The sequence below is a fragment of the Schistocerca piceifrons genome, chromosome 3 (genome assembly GCF_021461385.2).
Source record: "Schistocerca piceifrons isolate TAMUIC-IGC-003096 chromosome 3, iqSchPice1.1, whole genome shotgun sequence".
Taxonomy (NCBI): domain Eukaryota; kingdom Metazoa; phylum Arthropoda; class Insecta; order Orthoptera; family Acrididae; genus Schistocerca; species Schistocerca piceifrons.
Window position 1 is genome coordinate 703,042,723 of NC_060140.1, and position 25,811 is coordinate 703,068,533.

At 39.7% G+C, this 25,811-nt stretch overlaps 1 protein-coding gene across 1 annotated transcript in view; it reads left to right on the plus strand.

The window, feature by feature from the left end:
- Positions 1-25,552, plus strand: part of LOC124789874 (ER degradation-enhancing alpha-mannosidase-like protein 2) — a 109,836-nt gene extending 84,284 nt beyond the window's left edge. The window contains exons 8-9 of the mRNA XM_047257388.1: positions 7,497-7,686; positions 20,714-25,552. Of these exons, the coding sequence (XP_047113344.1) occupies positions 7,497-7,686; positions 20,714-21,657 (1,134 nt within the window). The 3' untranslated portion in view covers positions 21,658-25,552. The remainder of the gene's footprint in view (positions 1-7,496; positions 7,687-20,713) is intronic.
- Positions 25,553-25,811: the final 259 nt, after the last annotated feature.

Genomic DNA, 25,811 nt, shown 5'->3' on the forward strand with positions numbered 1-25,811 from the left:
ATAGTGTATCAAATGTGCAATGTGTTAGAAGTTAAACTCATGTGTTTCAGAGAATGAGAACAATGTTTTAGTCTCTCTCTGAGAAGCTTAGCAAATTCAATGAAGAAAAGTAGTATTTCTAATTAGTCTCCTTTTATTTTTAGTCTGCTATGGTGCAGGCATGGAGTGCATCATGTGATTGCAGGGTGGCCCAGCAACCAGGTCCTATCCTGAGGCAGTCGCATCAAGCACCTAGGGCAGGAACATCTGGACAACAGCTGATGATGCTAGATTACGTGCAGATGGATGCCGTGACAAAGGCAGAGGTCCAGTTGTGTCTATTGGCTGCTGTGAGACACGAATCTTCTTAGTACATTAGCAGCCTTGTTAATCTCATACCATATGTATTCCAGACAGTAAATTTGCCGCCAAAATGCAGACCCAAAAATCAAAAGTAAATTGAAACACTGTGTTCAGACTACAGCCGTTTTTCACTAAACGGCTACCAGATATTGTAGCTGCATGTTAAACAGTAGTGATAGAGTTTAGTCTGCTTGTATGTTTTTGGGATAGTGGGTTGGGCCAGGTTTTGAGCATGCACCTCACTTCAGTTTGTTTTTAAAAAAGTGCTGCAAAAGGTTTAGTTGAAGAATTTGAGGCAGGTACATCCCACAAAACTCAGACAGGAACAGCTGGACTGATGATAATGATGAATGACCCATACAAGGAATAGGACATGGTAAACGGAAGAATGATTTATACTTTTCTGCTTGGAATGTAAGAACTTTGAACAAACCAGGGGCTCTACATGGACTCAAACAAGAGATGGAGAAATACCGCATAAGAGTAGCAGCAATCCAAGAGATCAGATAGAAATTAGATGGTATCATAAGAAGTGGTGATTGTACAATATGGTATAATGGAGGGGTCAGTGGTATAATAGGTGGCACAGGCTTTCTTATAGACAATAAGTATGAAGAAGCAATCACAAATTTTAACCCTGTAAGTGAAAGAGTGTGCACTTTGAGAGTAGTGGTCCACTTCTTCAACATCGCTCTAATGTGTGTGTATGCACCTACAGAAGATGATAAAAACGAAGTGAAAGATGAGTTTTATAGTTTACTGGAACAGGAATTAGAAGGTATACCAGGGCAAGATGTGAAAATAGTGATACGTGACTTCAGTGCAATAGTGGGAAAAGAAGAAGCCTTTAGAGGAACTGTAGGAAATGTAAGTCTGCGTGAGATGTCAAATGAAAATGGATGAAGGCTACAGACTTTTCCATGGGCAATGCAATGTTGGTGAGGAGTACGTAGCTACAAAAAAAGAACATTGTGTAAACCACATGGTGCTTGCCAGATAGCACTACTTTTAATCAAATTGATCATGTGGTAATTGACAGGATACATGCATCTGACATCCTTGACATTGATAGTTGCAGTGGGGCTGACTTCATCTTGGATCATTACATGGTAAGCGTGAAATACAGATAAAGCATAGCTGTCTTTAGATCCAGAGGAAAGAGAAAAGCCCCACAAAGATACAATGTTTCCAAATTAAAAGAGAAAGGAGTATCCGAAAAGTATGAAAGAGAACTGCAGAAGAAATTTAGGCTAAACAAAGTGGGGCTGTGGATAACATTGAAGGGAAGTGGAGAATGATGCAAGATGTTCCACAAGAAACTGCAGTAGTAGTGTTAGTTACAGAAGAAAGGGTGAAAAGAGCAGGGTAGTTTGGTGAAGATTCTAAAACGACAGTGGCAGAAAGAAATGAGGCAAGAAAGAAAATGACAGACAGGGCAACAAGAGATAATTCAGAAGAATTCATCAAGAAAAGGAAAGAGGAGACAGAATTTGTACTAGAAAGAAACGAGAATTAGAGAAGAAATGGATCATGGAGCTAGAAGAAGAAGGATATAACGACCAAGAAGTAAGCAAATTCTGCAAGGGAGTTCAGGAATTGAAGAAAGCTTTCAACTATGTACTCTATCCTGTACAGTTAAAGAAGGAAATTTTGTAAGAGGAGAACAGATTTTAGACCGGTGGGCTGAAAATTTCATTGAGCTGCTGAAGGTCAGTAAAAAGAGAGTAGTACTGGGAGAAAATGAAACAGTGTGTGACCAACCATAACAAAATGTTGGACAGGTTTTACTACCGTTGGTTGTAACTTTGTTCAGTTTCCAAGTACTGTATATAATCTATTAAGGAATGTTCCCTCCTGCCAAGCTGATTTCAACAATACTCCAAGCACATCTGTTTTCCTGCAGAAGTATTGTCCCATTGATGAGTGGAAAATAAAATGGTGTCAGCCTGTACTCGGCAAATAGTAAAAGCTGTTCAAAACTGTGTAAAGGAAGTACAAAGGTTAAGAATATTTACATGTTGTTCAAACCTATCAGTAACAGGTCTATCAGCCTTCTTTTAAATTGCTTTGATGACTTCCGTCAATCCAATGTAGTACAGATCCCAAACACTCGAGCAGTACTCAAGAATAGGTTGTACCAGTGTCCTATATGCAGTCTGCTTTACAGATGAACCACACTTTCCTAGAATCCTCCCAATAAACCGAAGTTGACCGCGTGCCTTCTGTACCACAGAGTGCTGCCCTGACGAGAGGTGTCGATGTTGGTCAGTGAGGCCTGGCCCGAATACGGCGTTCCAAAACATCCCAAAGGTGTTCTGTAGGATTCAGCTCAGGACTCCGTGCAGGCCAATCCATTACAGGGATGTTATTGTCATATAACCACTCCACCACAGGCTGTGCATTATGAACAGGTCCTTGATCGTGTTGAAAAATGCAATCGCCATCACAGTGGGAAGCAAGAAGGTGCGTAAAACATCAATGTAGGCCTGTGCTGTGAAAGTGCCATGCAAAACAACAAGGGGTGCAAGCCCCCTCCAGGAAAAACACGAACACACCATAACACAAGCACCTCCGAATTTTACTGTTGGCACTACACACGCTGGGGCAGATGACGTTCACCAGGCATTTCCCATACCCACACCCTGTCATCGGATCGTTACATTATGCACCGTGATTCATCGGATCGTTACATTATGCACCGTGATTCATCACTCCACACAACATTTTTCCAATGCTCAGTTGTCCAATGTTTAAGCTCCTTACAGCAAGCGAGGCATCGTTTGGCATTTATGGGCGTGATGTGGCTTATGAGCATCCACTCAACCATGAAATCAAAGTTTTCTCACCTCCCACCTAACTGTCATAGTACTTGCAGTGGATCCTGATGCAGTTTGGAATTCCTGTGTGATGGTCTGGATATATGTCCGCCTGTTACATATTACGACCCTCTTCAACTGTCGGTGGCCTCTGTCAGTCAGCAGACGAGGTCGACCTGTACGCTTTTATGCTGTATGTGTCCCATCACATTTCCACTTCACTATCACATCGGAAACATTGAACCTAGGGATGTTTAGGAGTGTGGAAGTCTCGTTTACAGGTGTATGACACAAGTGACACCCAATCACCTGACCACATTCAGTCTGTGAGCTCTGCAGAGCACCCCATTCTGCTCTCTCTCTCTGTGTCGAATGACTACTGAGGACGCTGATATGGAGTATCTGGTATCTGGCAGTAAGTGGCAGCACAATGCACCTGATGTGAAAAATGTGTGTTTTTGGGGGTGTCCAGATACTTTTGATCACATAGTGTATTTAAATGACGTGACTGTATCAAGCAAGATACTAGTAATAATTTATCCGAACATTACAGGTTTATTCTTTCTACTCATTGCATTGACTTACATTTATCCACATTTAGAGCTAGCTGCCATTGATCATACCAACTAGAAATTTTGTCTAAGTCATCTTATATCTTCCTACAGACACTCAACTTTGGCATCTTACTCTGTCTGTCAAATCATTTGTGTATATAGAGAACAGCGGTCCTATCACACTTCCCTGGGGCACTCCTGATGATACCCTTGCCTCTGATGAACATTCAAGAATGAGGACAACATACTGGGTTCTGTTACTTAAGAAGTCTTCAAGTCACTCACATATCTGTGAACTTACTCCATATACTGGTATCTTCATTAACAGCCTACAATGGGTCACTGTGTTATATGCTTTCCAGAAATCTAGAGATATGGAATCTGTCTGTCTGCCCTTCATCCATTGTTTGCAGTATATCACATGAGGAAAGGGCAAGCTGAGTTTCACACAAGTGATGTGGTCTATAACCGTGCTGATTTGTGGACATAAGCTTCTCAGTCTCGAGGAAGTTTTTTATATTCAGACTGAGAATATATTCAAGGATTCTGCAGCAAACCTCAGTTAGGGATATTGGTCTATAATTTTGTGGGTCCATTCTTTTAGCTTTCTTATATACTGGAGTCACCTGCACTTTTTTCCGACCAGCACAAAGTCTGGAGAAGAGATACCTGATAAATTCAGGCTAGGTAATGGGCCTATGCCATAGAGTACTCTTTGTAAAACAGAACTGGGGTTACATGTGGACCTGGTGATTTATTTGCTTTCAGATCTTTAAGTTGTTTCTGTATGTCGGAACTTCATTACTGTGTGATCCAATAAGAGTCTGTCCGTGAATGTGAAATTTAAAACTTCAGCTCTCTTTCTGCTGTCTTCACGTGCCACATCCGACTGGTCAACAAGGGAGTGAACAGCCTTAGACCTACTTAGCGATTTTAGAAAGGACCAGAATTTTCTTGGGTTCTCTGCCAGATCTTTTGCTAAGGTGTGACGGTGGTAGTTGTTGTGTGCTTTGCGCATAGATCTTTTCACAGTTGTAAGAATCTCTATTAACTTCTGCTAGTCATCATTCTTGCATTCCCTTTTGAACAGAGAGTGCAACTGCCTCTGCTTCTTCAGCATTTTCTGAATTATGTTATTAAACCATACTGGATCATTTCCATCCTTTATCCACTTGCTAGGCACATGAATATCCAGACCACAATATACAGTCTGCTTAAACTTTACCCATAATTTCTCTTTCTCCATCTGGAAATAAGTGATGTCAGTTCACTGTGTAAGTGAGATGCAACAACTGCTTATCTCCTCTGTCTAGCGGAAACACTCTCCTAAGTTTTTTGACTGATTTATTAACTTTCATAGTCATAGTTGTTATAATATCATGATCACTAATTCTCATTTCTATGATGACATCCTCAATAAGGTCCGGTCTGTTTGCAGTTTTAAGGTCTGAGGTGTTTCCATTGTGTGTGGGTTGCTGAGCTAGCTGCTCAAGACAGTTTTCAGAAAACTGTTCAAAAGTACTTGACTTGCCTGTCTGTACCCTCTGCAATGAATCCCTAGACATCCAAGTCTATACTCTGTAGGTTAAAGTTACCTCCACTAGTATTGCATGATCCAGGTATTTATCTGCTACTGACCATAGACTTTCTTTGAATTACTCTACAACTGTCACAGCAGAATCAGTTGGCCAATAAAAACACCCAACAATTAACTTGTTTTCACCTAAGCCTGTTATATATGACCAGGTAACTTTACTATCACACTCAACTTCGACCTCAAAGGGACAATATTTTTTGTCAACTGCAATGAACACTCCCCCACCTATAGCCTCTAATCTGTCTTTCTGATATATATTTCATGATTTGCTAAATACCTCAGAGCTTTCCACCTTGGGTTTCAGCCAGCTCTCAGTCCCAGGAATTATTTGAGTGTGAGAATTTCCTTGGAGGGCAGTAAATTTTGGAGCTTCATTATGAATACTTTGACAGTTTGCTGATAACATTTTGACAATCAAAGTGTCTTTATTCAGAATTTCATCTGACTTCCCTTGCTGCATATCGACTGGTGAGTTTTCATCAAAGCACCTCAGACTACTGTCTAACGTAAGAAACCCTCATGCATTCCAGAAGTACTCTGCTACTTGAGTAGCGCTTCCTTTGTGTAGTGCACCCTGACCTGTCAAGGGGAGTCCTACAAATCCCCAATTGATGATGCTGGTCTAGAAATGTGGTGCCAAGACTGTCACAGAGTCTATGAATTCCCCGGTTGAGACCCTCTACTTGGGCTCCAAACAAAAGGACCCCAGTCAACGCCGAGAACAATGCTGCAAATTGCTAACTCTGCTTGCGAGCCACATGAGGCTATCAGCCTGCACCACTTCCGCCAGCCACCTGTATGAACTGAGGACACCTCAGAATCCATGTGACAGGTGTCATTGGTGCCGACGTAAGCCACAACTTGTAGACAACCCCACCCTGCACACTCAGTAGCCGCAGGCAAGGCTGCCTCCATATCTCGGATGAACCCCCCCCCCCCCCCCCCCCAGCAGACATACTGAGTGCATGTTGGCTTTCCTTCCAGCCCTGGACGCTGTCTGCCTAAGGTACTCCATAACACACCCAATGTCAAACAGTTAATGACAAAATTTGTAAAACCAGAAGTTTGTTCCTTCAAAATAGATCTTAACTAAAAGATAAATCAGTTGCAACCTCAGACAGTGGACATCAGATATAGCACCAAAAAAGCTCTGAGTTGGTGTGATGTACTGGAAAAAGATATATTGACATTCCAGAAAGACTGCCTTAGAGCGTATGATGTTCAAAATTCTGGATAAATTGCCCCAGTGATATTGCTTTGTGAAGGGTATTTCATCTTTATATCCAGAAGTGGCAATTAGCACCGACCCTGAGAAGAGACAGGCATAGCATTGACACGACTCTCTACCTTAAATCGCTTTGGTCGTCATGTGGCTCACACTATTGCCCCTGAGTTCCAAAATGTAGTAGAGTTCAGGTCAGTAAAGGAAATCCTCAAAGAATTTGATGGGGATCGTATTCGCATCAATCAGTTCTGGATTATGGTCATTGGAGTCAAGAGTGGACATGCAAATGTGGAGAGATTTATCAAGTTTCCTTGAAGTCTCCTCCAAGGCAATGCCAGCCTTACAAGAGGTTTCCCTGACAACTTCATTATTGTCCAAAATTTGACTGAAGCCTCTCTCATAGTCATTCACAATGTCGTCATGATCGCTAGGGATGTTGGATCTGTAACTATGACAGTGCAGTTAATCACAACTTCAGGAATTCACATGGTAGGTGCAGAGCAAAGGGCAGCTGAGAATTCCTCAGAAGAAACTGAGAGAAAGGAGGAAGTGAGTAGAGAAAATTAAGAGTGCTACAAAGTATGAGAACCCAACTCACGGAAAGTGCAGATTGATGAAGTAGTTGATTTGTGTGTCCTTCTTAGACTAGTAATTCTTATTCCTCGCATATTTGTTTTGTTGCAATTGTAGTTGAATTTTATTCTTCACTGTCTTTGTAAAAAGTGTAACTTTTTACTGAAATAACTAATAATTTTTGTTTTTATGTCTGTGTGCTCCAAACAGCTGATTTTTCCTAAGGCAATTGTTTATTAATATAGTTTTACTTCATTTGCAACTTGGTCTCATTTTAATTTTTTAGAATCTCTGGACACTTTAGAAATGAGACTATACTGTGATCTGTCTTTTTGCTGATAATTTGACCTTTTACTATCGCTGAAAGACAATATGAACATATGTTGCAGATAAAGGATGTAAGAGACCACCGCAAGGAGGATAGAATGGAATCTTTTTTCCTTGCAGAAACCACCAAGTATTTATATTTGCTTTTTGATCCAGACAATTTCATACATAACAGAGGAGACAAAGGAACAATTGTACAGACTGCTTGGGGAGAGTGTGTCCTGGAAGCTGGTGGTTACATTTTTAACACAGGTACACTCATTAATATTATTGTAGTTTGGAATGGCATATGCAGTAAGTATTTTAATTTGTTTGTGTTGTATGGGCTGTCAGTGGCCAATACCTTAAGTTGTGGAATTGGCCATGAATTTCACAAGCATAATCAATGTTCTTAGTATCAGAATGGAATGTACAAAAAGATGAATTAGCTCTATTTCAGTTAAAGCAGTTTTGAGCAGGTTAATGTGAATTAATGTAATTTCTAAAGAGTCAGTGGTGTAACATACTTCTTATCCCAGTAGGATACTATTGTGACAGCCATCTTCAATAAAATCCTTATTTTACTATTTCCAAGCATTTTGAAGCGCAGGTTCTCTGCACAATTAATTAAAATTCCCTGATGTGTATTAACTTTAGAGGAAAATCTCGGTATCGTGTTATGAAAGAAAGCAATTGCTTACAATTGTGGAGTGGTAGTACAGAGAGAAAGCAACCTTTCCCCTTACTGCAAGCAATGCTGGTTCACAATTATTCTGTATTAGTTTCCCTTTGTTAATGGCAGTAGCCTTCGAGTCATAGCACAATCTTCAACTGTGTATAGTTACTACATTGAAATGGAACTTAGATCCAGGTTTTGTGTATTCCAGTTTAACAACCATTTCCCAAATATAGTTAAGGTTTAGTCATAAGAATTGTAGAATATGCAGACACTACCCCTACAAGAGAGAAATGTCTCCAAGTTTTGATTTGTAAAACCTGTGCTACTATCTTGCAGGGTGCACCACAAAGTTTCAGTAATTTCAGTACATGGGGAGCATAGAATCTTTGTGTGAATTTTTCATCCTTGTTTTAAACAGAAGCTTCAACACAAAGCAATTCATGCGTGGCATAACATATTCAATAGGACTGACTGCTCATGCACTGTAAGACAACCAGATAGATGGGGACCTGAAAAGATGGAACCTGTAAGAAAAACATCTACCAGGATCTCTGATAAACTGCATGAATTATGAACTCTATATACCTCAGCCAACAGTCTGGCACATAATATGCAAATGTCTTCATGTGTAACAGTACTGATCTCAGTTGTTGCAGATGTTGGTTCATCAGGCCAATGAACTTCATTTTCACATTTGCAAAGAATTCCAAAGTAACTAGAAGATGATAACTCTTACAGAAGTTGGTATTTAATTGTGAAGCCATGTTTGATGAGTCTCGCTAGGTGAATTGTCCCATTGTACATATTTTGGGCACAGAAAACCCTCGTGATTGTGGTACACATCTATGATTTCTTGAAATGGGTTGTGTTCATGCTGTGTCCTCTTTCTGAAGTCTGAGGAGCACTTCTGTTCCAGAGAGAATTGCTTCTGACGTTTACCTGGGTTTGCTGCTACAATTATGATGCAAAAGGATTACTTGCACTACATGATAGTGCTTCACCCCACATTAATCCTTTCTGTATCGTTGTTGTAGCACTGAGCTATCAAAACAGTAGGTTAAGTATGCTGTTGACATGACACTTCCCTTCTTTAATAGCCTGCATGATTGCATCTGTATGGATCTGCATTTAAATCCATATTCTGCTAACCACCCTCATTTCTGGATCTTCGTGGTAAATGTAACATGTGACTGCCACATTGAATGAGTGACAACAAAAGATGATAGTTGTCAAGCTGGTAATTTTGTCATGTACATATTATCATGCAGAATTTTGAGTCCATATCCAGAGTGAACTCTGTGCTACTGAATCTGTGCCTATGTATGCATTGGACAGCAAAATAGCTTCCTATTGCCAAAATTTGTTTATTTCTCTCTCAACATCACTTCATCTTCTTTTAATTTTTGTTGCTTTTCTTACTTGTTCAAAAACCAGATCGCAATACTAAATCTCATACTATTCAGTAGTGCAGCTCTCCTGTTCATTTCTGCTATGCTTGTGTCATTGCGTGATTTAAGTTAACCCAACAGTACAAAATCCAGGATGGAATGTGACAATACAGGGCGTACATAAAGTCCGATTACCATATTGATCATATGGATCACTCATGGTTCGCATATCGAATGTTTGTAAAATAAAACTTTCAGAGTTTCTCTTCAAAATGCGATATGAGTGATATCTGTACAAAGTTTAGTTCTTGTGCAATAAATAATTGAAAGTGTTTCTGGACTCTATGTACACCCTGTATTATGAAACGGATAGTTGCTACTCACAATGTAGCGGAGATGTTGAGTCACATACAGGCACAACAAAAAGACTGTCAGAAAATGAGCTTTCAGCCAACAAGGTCTTTGTTGGAGATAGAAAACACACACACACAAATTCAACTCACACACACACACACACACACACACACACACACACATAACCCGAGTCTCTGACTGGCCTCAGCAGCCAGAAACCGCAGTCGTGTGTGTGAGTTGCGTTTGTGTGCGCAGGTGTGTGTGTGTGTGGGGGGGGGGGGGGGCTGTTCTATTTAAGGCCTTGTTGGCTTAAAACTCATTTTCTGACAGTCTTTTTGTTGTGCCTATGTGGGCTCAGCATCTCCGCTATGTGGTGAGTAGCATCTATCCTTTTTATAATATTGTTAAAGTTAAACCCATATGCATGAACAATGGAAGATTTGTTTCACATCCATGGCATGTAAGTGCATTTATACATCCACGGTATTTCAAACTGGAGGTACAAATTTTACAAACATTTCTTGTATGGGATGAATACATAATAATCTCTATGTACCTCAAAAGACAGGCTGTGGTGTGTAGAACAGTTCTTTTCTTACAAACATATAAGTAGAAAGAGAGGAACAAACAAATACATAGAAAGAGGACATTAATAGGACAGAGAAGCTTTTAATGTATAAAGAAATTGGAGATATTGATGATAGTTTCTGAGTGTATATATATGTGCATATTTTTAACTGAGCTCATGTGTACAGACTAATAATTGACATTTTTTTATATTCTCAGAGATGTCACTATAAATTCTCAGTGAGTTGTGGCAGGGTATGTGTTTGGCATACCTGAGGATTCTGAGCTGAAGTCTGGTCAATAGTAGCAGTATCATTTGGCACCATAAACTTTGGGCATACTTCAAAGACCACCATTTGGTGTGACGGTGAAACACTATATGTCTCAGACAGCAGGGATCATTGTTGTTGAACTACTCAGATCACAAGGTTGGGACAAAATTGTAGCAGAAAGCCTCAGTGTTAAGTTCTGTTGGGATTGACTATTCTTCCTCGCTGTTTGTGATACTTCTTCAGAGCCTAGTAATTCTGATAACGTTTGCTGCAATTTAGGTGGCCCATTCACACTCAGTCTAGTAATTCTGATAACCTTTGCTGCAATTTAGTTGGCCCATTCACACTCAGCCATAGCAGACAGTTATACCAGACAATCCTATCCAACCATAACCTCTGATGAATAATGCTTTTATCATAAGAAAAAATGGTGATGGAACCTATGAAAATATGCCACTGTTTTATATTCATAAAGCACTGGAAAGTCCTAAAGGTTCTCTCACATTGGTCAAGAGTGTGCAGCATGATACACAACTGGTAGAAACGGTGGAAGTTACACAAGTGAACAATATGTTAAATCCAAAAAAGCTTGGAGAGAGTGCTATCACTACCAAGCTGCTCTCTTTCCTAAAATTGTAGTAAAGGTGTAGACAGCTGCAGGGGTGTAATACTTCTTGTCACAAAACAGCTACTACAGGAATGGAAAGTAAGTGGTGTAACTGAAGTGACAGATGTTAAGAAACAGAAGAATAAAGAATTGGAGAAGATAGCTGCTTTTGTACTTACCTTTTATATTTAAAGTGACCAAAATACCTTGCAGCCCAAAGGTTCATCCTTATATGCCCAATCCTATAAGCCTTTTGAAGTAATTATGTGGCATACTATCATAGTGTGTAAAGGTCAAGCTTAATGTGAAGCATGCAGTTTATCAGCTCCCAAGTTGGGCACTGAATATGGTGCTACATCAGTATATGTAAGTTGTTCTTGTAGCCACTCTACAGGGAGTATAGGATGCACAGTTTACATTACAGATAAAAGAGTGTAGGAGATTAAAAGTTACTTACAACATATTCTGAGGCAAATATATTGTTGCTGCACCCATATCGCAGGATGACAAAGAAAATATAGTCACTCTTTCACAAAATCAAACTGCTCTGCCATTTCCAAAAGGCAAACACTTAAACAAGAATACCATATCTAAAAGAATACTGTCAAAGCTATCAAATTGTGTTTTTCTTTTGGCATCTGATAGATCGCAAGAGGAAGCATCTAATGAAGATACGGATATTGAAATTTCTTATGCATACCCCAGATTTTGCCATTATTTCATCTTGACTGGAAGGTCTAGGGAAGGATACTGGTGGGCCCTTGGTAAGTGCCTCGCATGGAAAGAATGATTTCAGTGGAAGAGGCAAATACGAGGGCTATCCACAAAGTACATTACGTTTTGTAATTAAAAATAAATAAAGTATTGGAAAATTTTTTTATTATATACAGATGAAAGCTACACTTAAATAGTACTTTTCTACATAGTTGCCCTTTAAATTAAGGCGCTTATCATAGCGATGGACGAACTTGGAAATTCCTTCGTCGCAAAATTCGGCCGCCTGCACCTTCAACCACATGATTACCTCTTCTTGAAGCTGTGCGTCGTCATCAAAACGCTGCATAGCCAACCACTTCTTCATTGCTGGGAATAAGTGGAAGTCGCTCGGTGCCAGGTCGGGACTGTACGGCGGATGAGGAAACAACTCCCACTTAAAAGATTTGAGAACTTCACGAGTGGCATTTGCTGTGTGGGCCCAGGCGTTGTTGTGAATCAGCAAGATCTTTGAGCCCAACTTTCCCCTGCCCTTGTTTTGTATTGCTATTCTGAGGTTGTGCAGAGTTTATTGTAGTGCCTCTTTCCAGGAAATCCACAAAAATCACACCTTTTCCGTCCCAAAAGAAGAGGTAACCACGTGGTTGAAGGCGCAGGCGGCCGAATTTTACGATGAAGGAATTTCCAAGCTCGTCCATCACTACGATAAGTGCCTTAATTTAAATGGCAACTATGTAGAAAAGTACTATTTAAGTGTGGCTTTCATCTGTATATAATAAAAAAAATTCCAATACTTTATTTATTTTTAATTCCAAAACGTAATGTACTTTGTGGATAGCCCTCGTACAATTCCTTACCTTTCCTCCAATACATCAGATTACAAGCCACTGCAGTAGTGAATTGTGACAATATGTTCCTTGTTTAGACCAAAATGCTCTCACAGACATTGCTAGACAGCTGTCACATTGATTCTACCTTTGTGAAAATTTGAACAAACCTCACATGCTAAGACATTCTGCTAAAAAGTGGCCCAAGGGGAGAGCTATTGTAAGCCTCTTCTCTTCAATAACATTCCATCCATTCTAGTGCCCTTTAACCAGTCAGTGCGGGATTGCGACAGGTATGGTATGTCTCCACTTACACAGAGGACCAACCATTTTTGTATAGATGCTATTATTACAATGAGATCACTAGTCCCAAAGGCAACTCCTCCCCTGGGATGAATGTGTGTACCCCATCTGTCTCCATCTAGTGTACACTGTTGTAACTGCATCAGGGACTGTCATGGGGCTGCCGCTAACGAAAACGCGGTGGGACCAACGGGAGCGGCCTGCAAACAAACGACTGACGAACGGGAATGAAAGGACAAGCACGACAACAGACAACCAAGCAAGACACCAAGATCAACAACAAAGTACTAAGCCATGGGGTCACAAGAGCCAACCTCACAAAATCAAAACAACGCCTATTCATAACGGGAAGTAAACACACGCAATGTAAACACGATGTCTGTAAGCGAGACGTCAACTGAATCAATGCAAATACCAGACTGCCTCGCTGAGTGAGATGCAGCTGACTAAATACACGACAGGGTATGGGACCACATGCTCCACAGTGGCACCCTCATGTTAGACTCAGGGCCAGGAGCGCGTTCAGCCACGGCTTGCGGTACGACTGCTGCAGTGATCTCCGGTGGTCATCGAGGTCCGTGCCATCTGGCATGGATTCAAAACCCATGGTGCTTGGTACCAGATACAGTCCATCGTCAAATGTGATAACATATTTCAAAGTGTTTGTGAATTGTGTATTTAGGGTGGGACATGAGAACCAGTCCAGTGTTTATCTCAGTGGATGAGCCCTAAAAACTGTCTCCAGGCTGGCTGGCACACCAGCCCCATTTCTAATCCATAACATGGATTCAATCCAGGTCTTGGACACTTCCCCCTTCTCCTAAAGTGGAAAGTGGGCACTTCAAACCACCCATCTGTCCAAGCAGATCTCAATAACCTCACATCTTCTAAATGTGAGACAGATACCCAGTTCAGTGCTACCATGGAATCATTATTTACAGACTCTTTCTCGAAGTGCACTACAGCCCTTGCTAACACTGTTCAGTGGAAAGTCGTCATTGGTTTGCTCTCCTGATTTAGGTACAACTTGCAGATAAAGTAGTTTCCCAAAGGAAGCCTTTGAAATTAAACTGATGCTCAGCAAGACTAACCAAATGCTGTATAGCCAACTGTGCATGTTTGAGCATTGAGACAGAATACAAGATTGGGTCTGTCACATTATGAATGTGGCACTATGATCCGCCAAGCCACTGATGCATTAATTCTGTAGGCCATCTACAAAGGCCGCTTGCTATCTGTTGAATGGTGCACCTTCACAGTGGTTTGAACACTGATGAACTGTAGAGAACTTCACAGAATTGTGGGTAGCTGGAGCCAAATGTCACTGAATTATTAAGAAGAACAAAATGAGATTCATGTTGTGAATCCCTGAACTCTATAAAGTATTCCATCAAGTCAGCATTAGTATGTAAACCGTGTGGATAATTTCTAGGTGAAATTAGAGGTGCTCAGCTATTAGTGAAATGAGAAATAGTTGTCTTCAGATCAGCCAGAGAGACATAGCACAGAAAATGGCAGAATATTTTTGTAGACTTGTCACTACTGCCAGCTGTCTGTCAGCACAGAGCCGTTACTGAGAGGGGCATTTGAGACAATATTCCCATAATGAGCAAATTTGCGATGCACCCATATCTTTGTGGGACCAAGGTTGAACATTGTCTTTGGATCCTGGCAGCATGTTGCACTTCAAAGTGGCAGATGGAAAAATCCTTTTTATCCTGTTCAACTTACTTGGGAGAAGGAAGGTGACTTCCCCAACTCTTGGAGGGATGCAGTACCAATACCCTCTTGAAACCAGGAAAGGAAGGGACTTGCTGAGTGATTATCATTGTGTTGTCATTAGTAGCTGCATAGAAGAAAATCTCAGTATAAATTTTTGCCTGGATTCTGAGTCAAGACAACTCCTAAATTGAAATGATAATTAAATCAAGACCCTAAGCTGCCGACAGGCGTTGATATACATCGACGGGGACAGTTGAAACTGTGCGCCCCGACCGGGACTTGAACCCGGGATCTCCTGCTTACATGGCAGATGCTTTATCCATCTGAGCCACCAAGGGCACAGAGGATAGTGCACTCGTTACTTGTGGCAGACAATCTTACCGAGTTCAATCAGAGTTCGGGCAATGCGTGTGCATCCGCACAGAAGGAGGTTCAATGGCTGGTTAGCCTTAACTGTATGAAGATGGTATCTGTTCTTTCGGACATGTCCAGGGACAGTTGTAAATGTGTGCTCCGACTGTGACTCGAACCCGGGATCTCCTGCTTACATGGCAGACACTCTATCCATCTGAGCCACCGACGGCACAGAGGATAGTACACTCCCCATGAGACCCACATTCCCAACATAATGTCCACACACTACATTGATGTATATCAATGCCTGTTGGCAGCTTAGGGTCTTGATATAATTATCATTTCACTCTAGAGAGCTGCACGGCCACCGATGGTATCTGTTCTTTTGGACATGCCTGAAAGAACAGATACCATCTTCATATAACTCCTAAGTTACCTTAAATTTTGAATTCAGGGCTATTCTACAGTTTATAACTTGACCTTGCTTAAGGGGGGATATCCTAGAAGCTTTCCAATGCAAGCAAGAGTTTCTTGGTGTCTCTCTCAATCTTTATAAGGCCTGTGATACCATTTGAAAGCAGTCTCTTAACGATTTCCACTCTCTGACTCAGAGTGCTGCTTCAAGTATTGTGTTTTTGAAAATACTGACAGACCGGTTTGAATGTGAATATGGTTTCCCTCAAGCCAATATCCCCAGTGTTACCACATTTTCTGTTACCACCAACAGCACTGCATCCCATTGTAATGGCATTCTCTGAATGGCCATTAGTGAAAGTGTCATTTCTGATCTGTGCAGCAACACACTTACTGTCGCTGGTGTAGACTGCTACTTTGGTCTTTCAAGAGGTCCCAGGTAATCTTTAGATCTTCTGGAATATAAGGGAGACAGTACGCCAGAATTTATTTATGAAATTAAGTTTTTGAAGAGAGTACAGCAGTGCTGCAATTATTTGACAATTTATTGTTGACACTAAGTGAAGGCAGTCTCCTTTGCTGCTCTGTTGTTTGCCCCACTAATATTCTCAAGAACCCATTACCAAATTTGCTTAACATTTCTATTGGTGAGCAACACGCTGTCTTGACATACGTGGAGCAAATTATATGTATTTGAGCACATAAATTCCTCATCTATTCTGATTTCATGGATGCTGCTCAGTATATCTGGCCAAACCATCCAGAACACGCTTTTTCACCTACAATCTGTAGAAAAGGATGTGATATTCTGCTGGGTAACAAGAAATACGGGAATTTAGGGCAGCAAGCTGGTGAATACAATAAGCAAAGAAAAATTTAAAATAGTTTTAGTGGCAAGTTACAATGTCCCCTTACATGCAGTGACTTTCTGTTGAGACAAAGGGCCATATGCCAGTCGATGTAGATATCTAACATCAACTACTCAGTGGTGACAGTCTTTCTTCCAGACACTGAGGCAGGAAGGAGTCCTGTTAACTTGCCACAAGATTGGGCATTACCTTTTGACATATGGTTTGGACTTCTGATGAGAATCCAACCGTGTTTGTACAAACGCCTACATCTACATCTACATGGTTACTCTGCAATTCACACTTAAGTGCCTGGCAGAGGATTCATCAAACCATTTTCATACTACTACTGTACCATTCCACTTTCGAATGGCACGTGGGAAAAAGGAACACTTAAATCTTTCCATTCGAGCTCTGATTTCTCTTATTTTATTATTATGATCATTTCCCCCTATGTAGGTGGGTGTCAACAAAATACTTATGCATTCGGAAGAGAAAGTTGGTGATTGAAATTTCGCAAACAGAGCTCACCGCAAAGAAAAGCGCCTTTGTTTCAGTGGTTGCCACCCCAACTCGTGTATAATATCAGTGACACTCTCACCCCCATTGCGCGATAACATGAAACGAGCTGCCCTTCTTTGCACTTTTTCGATGTCCTCTGTCAATCCTACCTGGTAAGAATCCCATACCAGGCAGCAGTATTCCAGCAGAGGACAGACAAGTGTAATGTACGATGTCTCTTTAGTGTGTTTGTCGCATCTTCTAAGTGTTTTGCCAGAAAAGTGTAGTCTTCGTTTCGCCTTCCCCACAATATTATCTGGGTGGTCTTTCCAATTTAAGTTGCTTGTAATTGTAATTCCTAGGTATTTAGTCGAATTGACAGCCCTTAGATTTGTGCGATTTATTGTATACCCAAAATTTATCGGATTTCTTTTAGTACCCATGTGGATAACCTCACACTTTTCTTTGTTTAGTGCTAATTGCCACTTTTCGCACCATACAGAAATTCTCTCTAGATCATTTTGTAATTGGAATTGATCATCTGATGATTTTACTAGATGGTAAATGACAGTGTCATCTGCAAACAATCTAAGGGGGCTGCTCAGATTATCACCTAGATCATTTGTATAAATCAGGAACAGCAGAAGGCCTATGACACTACCTTGCAGAACACCAGATATCACTTCTGTTCTACTTGATGATTTACCATCTATCACTACATACTGTTACCTCTCTGAGAGGAAACCCTGAATCCAGTCACACAACTGAGACTACTCCATATGCACACAATTTGATTAATAATCGCTTGTGAGGAACGGTATCAAAAGCCATCCGGAAATCTAGGAATATGGAATCGATCTGAGATCCGATGTCGACAGCACTCATTACTTCATGGGAATAAAGAGCTGGCTGTGTTGCACAAGAACAATATTTTCTGAATCTGTGCTGGTTATGTATCGATATGTCATTTTCTTCAAGGCGATTCATAATGTTCAAGTACAGTATATGCTCCAAAATCCTACTGCAAATTGAGGTCATTGATATGGCTCTGTAATTCAATTGATTACTCCTATTTCCTTTCTTGAATATTGGTGTGACCTGTGCTACTTTCCAGTCTTTAAGAACAGACCTCTCGTCAAGGGAGCAGTTGTATATGATTGCTAAGAAAGGTGCTATTGTGTCTGCATACTCTGAGAGGAACCTGATTGGTATACCATCTGGACTGGAAGACTTGCCATTCTTAAGTGATTTGAGTTGTTTCGCAAAACCTAAGATATCTACTTTTATGTCACTCATGCTAACACCTGTTCTTGTTTCGAATTCTGGGAATATTTACTTTATCTTCTTTTGTGAAGGAATTATGGGAAATTGTATGTAGTAACTCTGCTTTAGTGGCACCATCATCGGTAACATTTCCATCGCTGTCGTGCAGTGACGGTATTGACTATTTTTTTGCCACTGGTGTACTTTACGTACTACTAGAATCTCTTTGGGTTTTCTGCCATATTTTGAGACAATATTTCATTGTGGAAAGCATTGACGTCCACACTAAATTTCAAGCTTCTGTAAAACTTAGCCAGCCTTGGGGATTTTGCGTTCTTCTGAATTTGGCATGCCTCTTTGTTGCTTCTGCAACAGTGTTCTGACGTGTTTTGTATACCAAGGTGGATCAGTCCCGTCTCTTATTAACTTATGCGGTATGAATCTGTCTACTGCTGTCGATACTGTATCTTTGAATTTGAGCCATATGTTGTCTACACTTACATAATTAGCTTGGAAGGAATGGAGACACTCTTAGGAAGGCATCAAGTGAATTTTTATCTGCTGTTTTAAATAGATATATTTTGCATTTATTTTTAGTTGTTTTGGTTGATATGGTTTTGAGCCTCACTACAATGACCTTGTGTTCACTAATCACTGTATCCATCATGACGATCTCTATTAGATCAGGATTATTTGTGGCTAAGAGGTCAAGTGTGTTTTCGCAACCATTTGCAATTGGTGTGGGCTCGTGAACTAATTGTTCGAAGTAATTCTCAGAGAAAGCATTTAGTACAATTTCGGAAGATGTTTTCTGTCTACCACTGGCTTTGAACATGTATTTTCGCCAACAAATCGGGGGTAGATTGAAGTCTCCACCAATTATAACTGTATGAGTGAGGTACTTATTTGTAATGAGATTCAAGTTTTCTTTGAACCGTTCAGCTATTATATCATCTGAGTCGGGGAGGGGGAGGGGGGGGTCAGTAGAAGGAGCCAAATTTTGGTACAGCTGTTGAGTATAACCTCTGCCCATAGTAATTCACAGGCACTATCTATTTCAACTTCACTACAAGATAAACTACTGCCAGCAGACACACACACACACACACACACACACACACACACACACCACCACCTACTTAATTTAATCTATCCTTTCTGAACACAGTTTGCACCTCTGTAAAAATTTCGGCACAATTTATCTCCGGCTTTAGCCAGCTTTCTGTTCCTGTAACGATTTCAGCTTCAGTGCTTTCTATCAGCACTTGAAGCTCTGGTACGTTTCCAACACAGCTACAACTACAATACCGACTGTTGCATGGTCGATTCCTGTCGTTTCTTTGCCGTGGAGCCCTTTTTGATCTTTCCCAAGACTGTCTAACCTATACCTACCTGTGTAGCTGCCTCCTGTGTGTAGTGGACACCTGACCCATTTAGCGGAACCCGAAACCCTACCACCCTATGGCACAAGTCGAGAAATCTGCAGCTTACACAGTCGTAGAACCATCTGAGCCTCTGATTCAGACCCTCCACTCGGCTCTGTACCACAGGTCCGCAATCTGCCCTGTCGATGATGCTGCAACTGGTGAGCTCTACCTTCATCTTGCTAGCAGGACTGGCAGTCTTCACCAACTCAGATAGCCGCCGGAAACCAGAGAGAATCTCTTCCGATCCATAGCAACACACATCATTAGTGTCGACATGAGCCACCACCTGCAGTTGGCTGCACCCTCTACCCTTCATGGCATCCGGAAGGACCCTTTCCACATCTTGGATGACTTCCTCGATATGCACACGGAGTGCACATTGGCTTTCTTCCGGTATGGAATGTTTTGGAAGAGTGTTGATAGTTTATTAATGAGATGACAGCCCGTGGTTTTGAATGGGAACCTGTTATCTGTTTTGAGTAATAACAACAAAGATGTGAAATAGTTAAGACTTTTGCATCTCTTACAAATTCCTCCCCAGGATGCGGCACCAAATGCATCACAGGATAGCAGTAACAGCCATGTTATGTAATTTTTTCCATGGAAGTTTAAGCATTAGTGTCATTACATCCTCACTATCATTTGGCCTACACAGCAATGGTATTGCAAATTACATCATCATTTGTTTATGAAGATAATTCTGTGATTTTCTTCAGAAATACATACCCTGAAAAATGAATAAGATTGCAAGACCATCACAATAACTCTTCATTGGAGAGATTGCGGTTTTGCAGTATTGTACAAGAATCAATCTTTCACAAGTCTTTTGATACTTAAGTGCATCAGTCACTATATCTGAGCAAAGAATTGAGAATGTGTATTTACAGTAATTCTAGTTTTTAATTTCAGATATCAATCTCTATTTTGCACCTGCAGTTTGTTAATGTAGGTCTGTAACCACTCTGAAATAGTTTCCACATACATCAAAAAAAGTGCTTGACAATAGCTTCTATCATTTTGTTTTGCTGATAATCAAGTAACATATTTTTTTCCTTCACAGAGGCTCACCCTATTGATCCAGGTGCTTTACATTGCTGCAGCGGTCATCGAGAATCTGATATCCGCCAGATGCTGAGCAATATAGACAGCAGAAATTTCCGTGGTGAACGTCTCTCCACAATTCGCAACCTCAGGAAAAAACATCAGTCGTATGTAAAAGCTGAAAATTCTACACAACAGACAGAGCAGTCTACAACAGAGAATACAGATTCTAATTCTGACACTGATGATGATCAACAGACAGAGGCAAAAAATGATGAAGAGGTCACTACTAATACAGTGTTAGATGGAAGTTTAAATGAAGTTAACCAAAGTTCTGGTAATGGTGGTGTGATCACAGATGATGCCGATACACAATACATTACAGTAGACAGTAATGAAACTAAGTCTTCAGAGTCTTACATAAGTCCTGATAATTCTTCTGAGTCTGTAAATATTTCTGACCAAGACAATTTTGATAACTTTAGTATAACTACAGGAACTGTAAACATGAGTAGTAATGGAGGGTTGGAATTCTCCTCATCATCTGAAGAAGATAAATCGACTCAGAACCATAACAGTGTTCCAGAATATAGAGCAGATGATAATGATCATGTCTATGCAGTCCGTGACACATCTAAAGCAAAAAAGGTAGTGCAGAGTGGCCCAGTGGGAGTAGTGGATAGTGAGAAAGCAGGTGTTAAAATGGTTCCAGCCTGGAATGGAGTAAAAGAGGTTAAACAGATATTCTCATCTGATATCTCATCTGCTCTGAAAGAATTTCTTTTGCCAGGTGTCCCTCCGAAACGTGACTTTGATCCTCAGATTCTGCTCGAGAGGCTGCGGTCAGAAATAAATTACCCTCGCAATATTTCTTGGGAAAGTGACTATGAGGTCCTTTCATGTCTAGCACAACCATTTGTGCAGCGAATTTCTATGTCTGGTGAAATATTTGGAGCTGAATGAACTAAAAGTTAAGTGTCATTCTAGGCAATAAGATGAGGCATTCTTGTTTGATTGCAAGTGTTGGTATTCTCTCTCTATCTCTCTCTCTCTCTCTCTCTCTCTCTCTCATGGTGGAACAGGCAAGCTCCACTGAATATTAGCACTTCCATTGAAAAGGTGAACCATCTTTGTTGTTATGAGTACAGTTACTTTACTGAAGCAGTGGTGGTTTCATTTTGTTTGTAGTGGAAGAAAAGAGCAAGGGCTAGAAATGAAGACCACACAACGTGTCAGTAAACAGTACATAAACCACTGCATTTTCTCGTAAGACTGAGACAATGTTGACCTACATAGGATATTAGTATTCTGTTATGAACTATGAAATAAAAAAGTCTCATGAACTTATAAAGGTTCTTGCATTTTGTGTAAATATATAGACCGAGGAATTACTGGAACAATATTGTTGAAACATGACTACAATAAAGAAAAGTATGCCATAACCTTCATTATAAACTAGTGAGTACAAGGAATGTTGGGATGTTTGGTATATGGTGAAATTGGTAAGAAATCACTGTTTACAGAAAGATAACAGTAAGGCAATAGAATTAATTGTTCTTCTGTTTCTTCATTGCTGCAGATTAGAACATCTACTACGTTTACTATCGGTTTACCTAATGTGGCTATGGTACAGCTGATCACTCTGTTTACAGTTGCAATTCCTTTCACCTTACAGCATTTTTACTAGTAATGTAACTCACAATCGACAGTCATTTGTGTACAGTCTGAAACATTTGTTAGGCTAACTAGCTGCAAATTCCTGAAATATGATGAGGGATGATTGAAAAGACAGTAACAGTCTCATAGAAGTTTGCATGCTACTGTCAGTATTCACTGCATTTTCACTCTTGTACTACACATACTTGAAATAAGTAATTTAGTTTATCACAGTTTTTGTGCATTATATATATATGGGTCTGATTGTTCTAAATACTGTTACAGTTTCAGTGTCAGCTGTTTAGATATCAGAAATAGGAACATTGTTGGTCTGTTGCAGAAGCAGGAAATGCAGAAACATGTTTGCAGACAGGGAAAGCTTGCACTTTTGCACTTTTTAATGCAGAAACATGTTTGCTGATGGAGCAAGCTTGCAATTTTTTTCCATTATTCCCATTTTTAGGTTCAGCACATGGTGGCCACTTTCACTTACTGGATGCAACAGCCATTATATTTCTGTGACCAGATGAAATTCTGATCACCAAGGGAAACCTTACCCCTGTTAGTCGTTTACTATTTTCCTTATAAATCCTTCCTACGTATATAATTTTTGAAATTTTCTTCTATTTTAGAGTCATTAGGCATGGAAAAATATTTTTGGGCTGATTCAACAGCTGTGTGTATTGTGCTGCTTTTCTTATAGTACATACATTGTTAATTATTGTCCTATAAAATTAATTGATGCAATGACAGTTGCTTAATTGATAATGTCAACATATATTTCTTTGTGCCGAAGGTAACTGTTTGAACATACAATTTCAAGTAATGTATAGCCTTTAACAATGTTTGCAGTTTAATACTGAAGTCTCTGCTGAAAACTTATTGTCTGTAAGTGACAGTGAAATTTGTGCAGTGTCAAAACAATCAATAACTTATTTGAACACAGAAGATTTTGCTGTAATACATATTCTGTAGAAGAGCCACACTGGCTGTTTCATAAATAATATCCCTGTACTTGCCTTATTTAGACCAAAACCGTATGAACTACGTTAAGGAAATATATCTGAAAATGTCTGGAATAAGCTGGTCTTGCTAAACACAGGTTGTTCTTTTTCTTCTTCTTCTTCTTCTTCTTCTTCTAGACCACCTCCATAGCCTACTAACAGGTCTTTCTTGGTACTGATGTGGAGCTCCCTCACATTTCTGTGTATTGGAAAGGTCTGTAATAGGACCTACTCAGTCATCTGAGGACAAAAGAGAAACTGAGTAAATTAACTATGAATTTGACACACCAGACCAATCACAGGCTTGCAACAGGCTGGGAGCCACACAGCATTGTCACCTTCATATTATTATTATTATTATTATTATTATTATTATTATTATTATTATTTTATGTATGAGCTGCTATGGACTACAGTTATTTCAGCTGTCTCTTCTTTCTTTTCATCCACAATTCTCTCATTACTTCTCAGTGTTGCTCTCTTCTTTCTTCTGCCCAAGTGACTACAGTCTTCTTCTTGGATTTTTCATGGAAACCTTTGGAGTCCTGTAATTTGTGTCTGAGTGGCAGTTGTTCCTCCAATATCTTGTGGAGTAATTTGAAGTTCGTCCCTGTCCCTTCCAACTTCTTTGCACAATGTGTTATCCATTTTTAATTTGCCAAAATAAGTAAACAGTCTTTTAGCCAGTCTGTTGGGATTCGTTCCAGGTATGTTGCCATAGAAAATTACTCTTAATTTCTTAACCACAACTGCAATTTTTTCAAGGTATGCATAAAGTTCACTGTTATGACATCTTCTGTGTTGTGTTTTCTCTTTAACTAGCCCCAAAATTTTCCCAAGTAGTTTTCTTTCTGTGGTTTCCAGTGCTTCCATCATTGCCTTTTTGTTCAGAGTTAAAAACAGTCTGCTGCATAAAGTGCTTATGGGCGAATTAATATAGAGTTGTATGAAGGTTTAGCATTGATGGATACTGACTTCTTATTATATACATCCTTGGTAAAGTGGTATGCTGCTTTCATTTTATTAACTCGTGGTTTAATGGCTTCTTTCTCGAAAATGTCTTGTTCAGCTACTTCTCCGAGATACGTGTTAGTTCTCTCAAATTTTCCATATTTAGTTTTCATTATGTTTGGGACTGCCTTAATGTTAGCCATAAATTTGATTTCCACAAAGGAGGTTTGTAAGCCTGCTTTTTCAGTTTGTTCTTTAAGCAATTCTATTTGTCTAGTGGCTGTTTTCATTGAGTCAAAAAAATTAGCTAGATCATCCACAAATGCTAAAAAGTCTATTTGTGAGATGTCTTTTTTGTAACTTAATCTGATGCCTCATTGATTTGGCTTTCTGATAATGACTTTCTCCATTACATTATGACTTTTTCTAAAACACAATTAAAGAGCAGTGAGGAGAGACTATCTCCCTGCCTCACTCCAGTTTTTTTCTCAAAACTTCTAGAAATTTCATCTCTAAATTTTACTTTAGAATTGTTGTTTGTGAGCATCTGTTTATTGGAGCTGTGGTTTTAGTATCAATGCACAGTTTGAGTATTTCAAACAGTGACTTCCTATCAGCTGATTCGTCGACTTTCCTGTCATCATAAAAGCAATTAAGAAATTTTTAGATCTACTTTTCAGATAAATTATTAAAGACTTTAAGTTGATAATCAGCTCTGAGCATGATCTGATCTTTCTAAAATCAATTGATATATCCACCAAAGCAATTTCAGAGTCGAGTTGCTGTTTTACCTTAGCACTTTTGAAAGGTTTTGTAGGTAACTGGTAGGAGACAAATGTCTCTATAGCTGTTCACATCAGTTTGATCACCTGCTTTATGCAGTGGGTAGATCAAGGAAGTCTTCCAGTCTTCAGAAATCTCTTTTGTTAACCAAATATTTTGGACAATTTCTGTTAGGTTTTCGAGAAATTTGTTATTTGAATATTTCCAAAATTCTGCAATTATGGAGTCCTCCCCAGGTGCTTTATTATTTTTGAGAGATCTGATGTTTTCTTTGATTTCCCCTTTCATTGGGGATATGAGTCTGGGCACTGAGCTTTTCCTTGCATAAAGTTAAATCTTGATTTCCGACATTTATAACTGAGTAAATTTTCAATATACTGGGAAAAAATGTATCAGTTTTCTTGGTTTTTACTTGCTCTTTTCTCATTTTTTCTTTAAAGCAAAGATTTGATGGAGAATATTTGCTCAGGTCTTCTTTCTTTTTTTTTTTTTTTTTTTTTTTTTTTTTTTTTTTTTTAAAAAAAACTTTAGAAAGTTGTTGTATTTTTCATTTTGAAATCATGATCTGTTTGTTTTAATTGGTTTTTATCATAAATTCTCTTAGTATTCCTAATCAGTTTTGGTGCTCTTTCCTCATTTCAAGGAATCTTGTCCTGTTTCCAACATTCTTGTCTTCATTCTATTTTTGCCATGCATTTTGTTTTCTTGTGACTGCTTCATTTC